Source organism: Corvus moneduloides, chromosome 12, assembly GCF_009650955.1.
Source record: "Corvus moneduloides isolate bCorMon1 chromosome 12, bCorMon1.pri, whole genome shotgun sequence".
NCBI classification, from domain to species: domain Eukaryota; kingdom Metazoa; phylum Chordata; class Aves; order Passeriformes; family Corvidae; genus Corvus; species Corvus moneduloides.
This window is the reverse complement of record NC_045487.1, coordinates 14,640,150-14,649,304: the sequence shown is the minus strand read 5'-3', so window position 1 is coordinate 14,649,304 and position 9,155 is coordinate 14,640,150. Positions and strand designations below refer to the sequence as shown.

Genomic DNA, 9,155 nt, shown 5'->3' with positions numbered 1-9,155 from the left:
TTCCAGTTAATACAGACTACTGCAGGGGATTGTAAAAGACTTGGGAATAGTCTGTCAGACGATAACATGATATAAATAGAAAGCAAGCATCAGATTTGATGCCCTTACCTTCAAGCAGTAAACAGAAACCAGAGCAGTCTCCCCACAGCTGAGGAGTCACAGCTTGCGCTGGGCTGGCCAGGCCTGGATCCCAGCTCTTGTTAAAACTCTTGTTCAATAATAATACGCTTTATTGTCCTGTTTTCCTGGCTCCTTCCTGTTGGCCATATCTTTATTCACACACAGTCAAGTGATACAAATTCACTGGAACAGTAGCAGTTTATAAAAGACAGTAACAATGATTATCTTGAACTGAAATTTAAAAAACCCATGGCCATCTGTCAAGCAATGCACTGCTTGTAAGAAGTCATGGTAAGGAAACATTTTAGAACATTGGCAGTGTATTCCCAGCCATGTTGCTTTTCCAGACCACAAAATACAAAAATATACTAAAAGCAATAACGGAGTTTGTAGAAATGTCTGCTGCAAAACAATTGCTGTTGTCTGATTTCCTCTATATTTACTTCCACACTATATTATGATATAATACTTGAATAAACATAGTTTATTTCTAACTGAATTTGAACTTCAAAGTTGATCTCAAGTAAACTGTAAGGTCTTTGGCTCCCATCTTTGAAGTACATAAAGGACCTTAACTTTGGACTCATGAGACTGATAAGGCAGGAGGTGAGCCCACAAGTGAGAATCCAATGCCTTGGGCAGCAGCCCAGGAGGGAAGGGGAAGTTGAAGTGCTGTACTTCACAGGATCTTCATTTGGGGCTTTTTCCTGGATTTTTAAAGACTTTTAACAAGTCTTCCCTGGGATATCCTTTTACCTGATAGGCTTGAGTTCTTCAAGTTTCTAGTAATCTGGTATAACTGCCTGTGTTTGAGATCGGGGCTCTGCACTTAGTTGAGTGAACTGCAGTACCTCTCTCCCTCTGTATTTCACTGCTCAGTGTAATTTTACCTGTCCCTTTCCCCTCTCCTTCCTCCCCTGGCCCGGTACCACTGGCATGGCCTCTTTCCATCTGAGAGAGCTGGATGCTCCAGTGTTTGCTAGGGCTGCTCACACTGAGCCCCACACAAGCTCCCCACATCCAGAGTACCATTCTCTTAAGCGCTTCCAACCTTGAGAGACCCAGGTGTAGACAGGGAAGCCGGTGCTGGCCTCACTATGCAGGGAAGAGCAGCTATTCCCTCAGGCTGGCACGCTCACAGGGAGAATCTCAAAAGCTCATGGAAAGCGGCATCCAGAGTGCCCCTTGCTGTGACAGAGGAACGCACTGTGAGCAGCCAAGTGTGTTCAGCTCCAGGATTTCTTGTTCCTTTTTCTCCCAAGAGCCAATCTCAAACATTTCAAACAAGAAGTTCATATTGCTGTTTTTTAGCAGAGAGGAAGAATAAGGCACCGGAGGGTAAGCTCATTTGGCCAAGACTGATCCACAGGGCACTGCCCCCACCCTCAGTGCTCTTCGCTGAGCTGTTCTCTCTGTGCTCACATTGTATGAGATGTTCTCAGAGGGGCAACCTCACCTCTGCTCAGACACCACACACAGGGCCAAGATCCACCTTCCCAGGCACGGCCTTCAGAGGAAACATGGAGAAGGACATGCCTTGGAGGCCAGAGATTGGCTTCCCAGTGTCTAAACGTCACTGACTCCCAGGGAGGTCAGCTGTGGAAAGAAGACCAGGATACTTCTGAGGTATAAAACTCTGTGTCTGCTGGCCACTGCTCAGCTTTCTCATCATCAGACTTGTCACTGTCATCGCCACTGGAGGGTTCATAGCCCTGGGTGGCAGAGCGGATCGGCTCCGTCTGCCTCTGATCTGCCTCTGCCTCCTTCTTCTTGTCTGCCAGCAGCTGCCTGTAGCAGAGGTTGCAGACCCTCAGGGGCTTGGGGGACAGCCGGGGCATCAGGAACCTCTGCCTGGAGCAGTCTGCGCACACGACGAAGCCGCACTTGCGGCAGTGGTGCCTCCGGGTGAGCGTGGAGAACTTGGTCTGCGTGCAGCGCATGCAGATGTCCGTCGCCTTGTCTGGGATCCAGGGAGCCGCGTGCTCCGTGCAGGGCTGCCGGCCTGTCTTCGTCAGCAGGTGCTTGATGCACTCCTCCAGATGGCTGATCCACTCCTTCCTCTCCGTGAGGGAGGCCGCGGAAACCACAAAGGACTTCTTGGAGGTTTTAATCATCCAACGGTTCTTCATCTGCAAGGTGTCTGGCAGCGTCTCCAAAGTGACATCTTCAAGGGGGATGATGTGCTGGGAATTGTACTTCCTTTTGTTGATGACTATGCTGCCGTAGACGAGGATGTCATTGAAAAGGAAAAATATGCGAGGCTTTGGTTTCTTGCGGCATTCTTTGGTTAAAATCCCTTCTCCCAGAAGGACCCTGCCCGGCAAGGCTAAGGGCTGTCCCGAAGCCCCAAAGCAATTTTCCACAGCAGCAATGCGCTGGCTGTTGATCTCGGTATTTGCAAGATGGTCCATCATCTCCAGCTCACTCTGAAGAGAGGAAAACAAAGAAGGAAGTGGTGAAACTGCAAACATCTGCACCGGGGTGCAGGTGAGTAGCCAGTGTATACACAGGTGAGATGTCCTAATGCGATCTGAGGGTACAGGTAATCTCACAAGCACTCCTCACTTTAGTTTGTTACCTTTCTAAATTAGATCTTCAAACTTTCTGACCTCACTTTGCAACAGCCCAGGCTATACTGAGATAGTTCAGTTTGCAGCAATGGAAGCCCTTGAAGGCAGAGCCAGGTCTTCCTGGTTGTGCTTTTTACCAGTCTCACTGTGTGCCCTTAGAAGAGAAAGCTGCTTGGTCTGAGCCCAATTTTATGCAGATCCATAGATCTGCATAAAAGGGTCTTGAGAGCAAGCCTCCCGTTTCTGACTGCACACCTGCTTTCTCAAGGATTCATTACAGACACACACACCCCACAGCTCCCTTTCAGGCCAGAGCTGAGGCAGGAACAAAACAAAACTCTGTGGTATCACTTGTTCCTGCTGGTCTTCCATGCATGACAAAAATGGTAAAGAAAAAGAAAAGCAAAAAGCCCCCATGATGTGAATAAACCCACACAAGCTAAGCCTTTCCTCCATTATCCCAGGGCTGATGGTGCTTCCAAATGCAAGACACATCATTCTGAAAAGTGTGATCTCTGCTGAACAGGAAGTGGAATGCAGCACGCTCATCTCTCCCACACCTCTGCATCCTCCTTCTCACACAATCTGGGGGTTTGATAGTGTGCTGGGTTTTTGTTCCAACAGGAAACACAGGTAAGGGTAACTCTGAAGCAAAAGCAGCTGCTTGCTCTTGGCAGTCTGCAGTAAAGAAGGTGCTCTCTGTAAGATGATTTTTCATTGCCCCTTGCAGGCTGCAGGGTGCTGCCCCAAGGCCAACTGGCCATGGGAATGTGAGTAATTTCCTCCTGCAACCATCACGAGGCAGCTCCGAGATCACAGGGACATGTGTTGTTGCCCTGGTTGCTGCTAATGGTTCATCGAACCACTAATGCAGAGCTGCTCTCCACTGTTATCCCTGTGCTCCTTGTCCAGAGTCCCTGCTGCCAAGGAGGCTGGAGGGAAAGGGAAGAGGAGGATGACAATATGCCTGTTCCTGTGGTGGGGGAACATTCTACCCTTGCCCCTCACCTCAAATCACCCCTTTGCTGTGCTGGAAGGGAAACCACAGAGCTGCTGCTGAAGGCTCTGCACACCGTGTGCCTCTCACCTGACCCACCTGGCAGACGGACCGGGCAATTCCTCTGAGTTCCCAGAACCTCCTTCTCTAGGGTGAAAAGGCACAAGGCCAAGGCACATGTTTAGCCATGGGAGATGTAAACGAAGTGACCTACCCTGAAGAAATTGCTTTCACTGAGAGGCACTGAGCAGTCAGTGCTCCTGAAGAGCTGCCTTCCTCGGGGTCCCCCTCGAGCTGGAGGGCAGGATGTGTATCCTCAGGGCCTCAGAGCACTGCAATGCACTGGATGGAGCTGGGCAGTGTTGGGCACATCCACTCATGTGTGCGGGCAGTTTACATTTAACTGAGTGCTCTGGCCAGGCTGCAGCCAGAGGGGGAATCCAGGGGCTGACTCGAGCAGCAGCAGCTGAAATCACACCCCAGCCAACCTGCCACGGCACAGACATGCAGCAGCTGTGCAAAGGGTTTGTTACTTGTCATCAGAGAGGAGAGAAGCTCCATTCCCTTCGTGAATCCATCAGCCCGAGCGGACCTGTGCACGGAGAGGAGATGCCCTGCTCCAATAAGCACCAGGTGTTTTTACCCTCTCCCTCTTAAATACACAAATTAGGCTGAAGAACAAACAGGCAGGGGAAACCATTGTCCACAACTGCACACCAAACTCCCTGACTAGGGCTACCCCTAGTAAGGACTCTCACCTATCCTGGGATGTGGTCTGTCTACAAATCCCTGGATGAGGAGTTTCTGTGTGAAAGAGCAAGATGAGCACACAAATAATAAAGGAAAAACTCAAATTACAGCTTGGGATCCTTGGTGTGCAAAGACTGTGAATGCAATAATATACTGTCAAGAACTTTTGGCACCAGCAACACCAAATGGAATAAACCAAAGCAGTTCCACCAGTTTAATTTCCTCACGCTTCTGGGTTATGGAGCTCTTAGCCTACTTCTTTTACTTTTATTTTATGTAATTTAGAAGCATGGTCCAACCTCTCAAGAATGTATGGCACTTGACATGACTGTATTTCAAGGGATCTCTCCACACCAGATCCCAGTGGAAATGAAAATATTTTGTCAGATATAAAGACCGTGCCTGCACAGAGCCAGGAAACCCGAGCTCATTTTCAGAGGGGAGTGTAAGCTCTGCTGCTGTGAAAACTTTAGCTGTTGCATTGATCTAGTTCCCTGCACAGGCCAGAAAGCTCCAGGACTTACTGCATGGAGCAAAAGGAGAAAGGGCTGGATACAATTCTGCAGTGTGAAAGAAATGAAGGTGAGCTCTCATTACACATCACACTTCTACCTGCAGGTATGTCCTTACTCCTCTGGTTTGCTACCTAGTTAAAATGCCACAAGCTAACCAAAGAAAAGCCAACTCTGTTGTGGGAAAATCTCTGCTAAGACTAAAATTGTTGGCTGCTCTAGCACAGGGTATTTCCTGAACGAGTTTTCCTGGGATGCAAAAGCAGAATGTTTTCCTTCCATCTCTCTCCCCTCAGGTGTAAGTGACTGGAGAACAGCACATTCACATAATAAAAAGTAAAAAAAAATAGTAGGAGTGGGACTTATAGTGCCTACCTTTAGTCTGGGACAACTCACTCTATCCCTTTATGTGCTCCCTGTTCAGGAAGGGGGGGAGAAGCAGCCATCTGAGGGCGTTACTCATCACATCCCACCACAAGCCAGATCCATCGTGCCCCAAGTTCCACACAGCTCTCGGCTTGACTGACCACATAAAACCCAATTTCATGTCAGTACTGTGACTCAGTGCAAATAATCCACAGTTTGGCTTTAGAATGCAAGCGCTTTGTGAATCTGGCAAATAAAGATAGCTGCTGAGTGTTACAATGGTCTCTCCTTTCCTGGGAGATGAGAGCCTCTCCCTTTGGAACAGATATGAAGTCTAACCTATTTTATTCATTTGGGTAAATACTTTTTTTCCTGTTTGCTCAAGTTTGCTGTGTCAGGTCAGCAGGGTCACAGTGCTTATTTCCAAGTGCTACCTATGCCCACGTAACACATGCAGTAGCTTACCCAGCTGAAATGAGGGTGGCAAGAGGTGCTTTGCTGGCGTGCTGCTTTTCACAGGGGTTTTTGGCATGGCAAATTCTGGGGTTGTTTTTTTCATCAAGATCTGCTGGTCCTGCATGTGATCAAACACTATGCAGTGAATATGACTGATATTCAAAGGAAAAAAAATACAGCTTGGCACTCCACTCCAGAACAAGCATGCCACAACACTTAACAATGAGCACTTGTTCACTTGTGATTATAAACAGCCATGTTGATGCCTGCCAGGCACAGCATTTCAACTTAAGCTCCCGGGTCAGCGAGTCTGGGGTATGTTTTTCAAGTCTGTATGTATCTAAGGCTTAGGTGTACCGATGTAGCGAGCTGTTCTACCTGATCCTTCCGTTCCTGCCATCAGGCAGAACCGACAGCCGTGGTATCCATTGCACACCTCGTGCACATACCATGCATGGGATGGTCCATGAGTGTCAGCACACCGAGATCCGACTGCTGAAGGCTGCCAGCAGAAAATGCCCCAAGCCTCATCTCTCTGCAGCTTTCCCTGACTCCCTCTTTCTGCTTTGCTCAGAGAAATCTCTCCTGGAGTTAGGGCTGGCATAAGCTCTTGCTCACCAAGGACACCAAGTAGGATGAAGCTGCCCGAGCAGGCATTTAAGCCAGAAAAACAAAGCTCCTCTCCTTTTACTGCCTGAGGGCATTTCAGCTTGCTTCTCCCTCTTTCCCGGCATGCTGTAATTGCTGGGGTAAGGGGGGCAGATTCTGGCAACCCCCTTCCTGCCATGCTCATGAGGAACCCAATTCAGCACACGTACATTTTGGGGCTAGCTGTGACATTAGGCCTTTGAGAATGTCACCAGTCCCAGTGGGACAAGGACTGACTGAGCTACCAAGCTTCTCGCCACTATTGCTCAGCGTAGGGCCAGAGCAAGGGGACGGCCGGGCAGTGGCTTTTGAGGAGCTCAGACTGATGCTAACAAACCCAGCTGTTGGCAGCCTGAGCTCAGCTGTGGCTCTTGCGAGTGCCAGCCAGGCTCAGAGGCGCCCAAGTAGCAGAGGAAGGGAAGGAAGGGAGGGAGGGAGGAAGGGGGAAAAACCACGAAACTCGAGGCAGAGCCTCAGCCCCTCCGTCCCCCCGCTCCCTGTCCCTGCACTCATCCCGGGCAGCGCCCTCCGCGCGCAGCTCCCGCCCCGCTGCTCCCGGGCCCGTGGCCGACACGGGCTGGCTGGCGAGGGGGGAACACCGAGGGAAGCGACAATTCCCCGTCCCTCCCAGTGCCCGAGAGCTCACGTACCCCTCTGGAAGAGGCGCACGGCCCAAGCGGGGCTCCGCTTACAGCTCTGCACAGGAGCAGGGTCCGGGGTTTTGGCACACGGGCAGAGTCGGTAACTTAAAGAGTCCCTCTAAAAACCCCAACACACCCGCCCCTCTGAGCGCCGCTCGGGCCGCGCACACACCGCGGGGCCGCAGGCTCCGCACACGCGGGACAGCACCGCGGGCGGGCCGGACACACCGCGGGACGAACAGGACACACCGCGGACCCCCGGGCCGAGCCCCGGCGGCGCGCACGACCCGCCACCCCGCCGCTCTGCCCCCCAGCTCCTGTCCCCCCAGCTCCGGCCCGGCGGCTGACAAACCCCGGCTCTGCCCTCCGCACACGGGCCCACCCCACGCCGAACCCCCGCTCGCCCCGTACCTCCCGGCCGGCCCCGGCGAGCGCTCCCGCGGCCCGCGCCGCCCGGCTCCGCTCCGCTCCGCTCCGCTCCAGGGCCGGGCCCCGCCGCCGCTCCCCGCCCACCCCCACCGCCGGCCAATGGGCGCCCCGGGGCCACGGCGCTGCCGGGCGGTGCTGGCGGGGGCTGCGTGTGAGCAGGGGCCGAGTGTGCGCCACGGGGCTGTGTGCCCATGGCTGCGTATGTCTGATGGGTACGTGTTGCCCAGGACTGCATGTATCCCATGACTGCGTGTATCCCATGACTGCGTGTGCCCGACTGCGTGTGCCCCACACCTGTGTGTGTCCCATGGCTACCTGTGTCCCATAGCTGCTTGTGTCCGATGGGTGCATGTGTCCCATGCCCGTGTGTGCCTGTGTCCCTTGGCTCCGTGTGCCCCATGGCTGTGTGTCCCCGGAGAGCCGTGGGTGTGCCCCGTGCCTGTGTGTGTCCCATGCCTGCGTGTGTCCCATAGCTGCTTGTGCCCGTGGCCGCGTGTGCCCTGCTGACATCCACCACCCTCTTGCACGCTCTTCACTTGCCCCCACGAGCATAACTCAGTGTATTTGGTTTGCTCACAGTTTCAAGTTTCATCATCCCCTGCTCACAGTATACTCTATCTAGCAGAATGGTGCTCACGGATGACATGGCATGAAGATGGTTTCGGCGATAAAATGCCCCCAGTGTTTTACAGTTAAGAAGAGGGATATAAATAGAACTACACATTACCCTGGTCCAACACAGAAACCAGACCTCTTCCCAAGCTTTGGACCAGGTCTTCTAACCACTTTTGTGATTACAGTTACAGACTTCTGTGAAAAGAGCAAGCTATTAACACCGAAATTGGTGTTGCAGGGAAGTCCTTTGCATTCCTCTCTCCCACCCACTCATCCCTCCCATGTGTCACTGCCAGGAGGGTGGTGAGATGAGTGGGCAGAGGCTGTGAGTGTCCCTCAGCCCTGCTGAAGGTGCTGCAGGGGAGCTGAGCTCTGGCCCTTGCCAGGTGCAGTGACACTACCCCAGGCCTATGCTGATCTATAATTCAGGTGCTTGCTCACTTTCTGTAATAGCTTTTCTATTTTTAATGGAAACTGATGGACCTGTCAAGGTATTAGAAATATTTTTTTTTCCAGGTTTTAATTTTCTTTGGTAATAATAATGTGGGCTGGGAAGCTCATGGTGCACTTTAGAGCTAAAGTGCTCAGCAGTCATGGGAGTTTCCACAAGACTCTACTTCTTTACACTTTGTGTCAGATGAGCAGACAAATGAGGACATGGACTAAGTTCTAGGCATGGCTGCCTAGCAGTGTATGAGGGTTACAGGGAGAGCCATCAGGTCATTGACAAACTCCTGAAAACCTGGGAAAAGAGAGCTCAGCACAGAGGGGAGGCTGCTGGGCTGAACAGACTCAGGTTGTCATTATCATTTAGTCTGGGGTCTATTCAGTCCTCCTACCTTTTCTGTGGGAGAGCAGGACTCAGTGGTCTGTTGGTGGAAGGAGCGTGGTCTGCCTTTGCAGACTGGTTCTCACAACTGGGAGCTGGTTTGTGTTGAGCCTGGACACCAGCTGTCTCTGTCCTGGCTGCCTTGGGAGCAGTCTGCTAACTCTGGGGAGATCTGCCCATCTTAGAAATTAATTCTCTACAGAATGCTGGGGGTTTTTTTAA

At 51.8% G+C, this 9,155-nt stretch overlaps 1 protein-coding gene across 2 annotated transcripts; it reads right to left on the bottom strand.

Annotated features, from left to right (window-relative positions):
* Positions 1–238: 238 nt before the first annotated feature.
* Positions 239–7,527, bottom strand: PLEKHF1 (pleckstrin homology and FYVE domain containing 1). 2 transcript variants are annotated; one of them, XM_032121461.1, is made up of 3 exons: positions 7,472–7,493; positions 5,781–5,889; positions 239–2,546 (listed from the first exon to the last, which is right to left on the bottom strand). In XM_032121461.1, exon 3 carries the CDS (start codon positions 2,532–2,534, stop codon positions 1,713–1,715), a length of 822 nt encoding a protein of 273 aa, XP_031977352.1. In that variant the 5' UTR covers positions 2,535–2,546; positions 5,781–5,889; positions 7,472–7,493; the 3' UTR covers positions 239–1,712. The 2 variants fall into 2 exon arrangements, with proteins under 2 accessions (XP_031977352.1, XP_031977350.1); XM_032121459.1 differs by lacking the exon at positions 5,781–5,889 and having other exon boundaries at positions 7,472–7,527.
* Between the last annotated feature and the right edge of the window lie 1,628 nt (positions 7,528–9,155).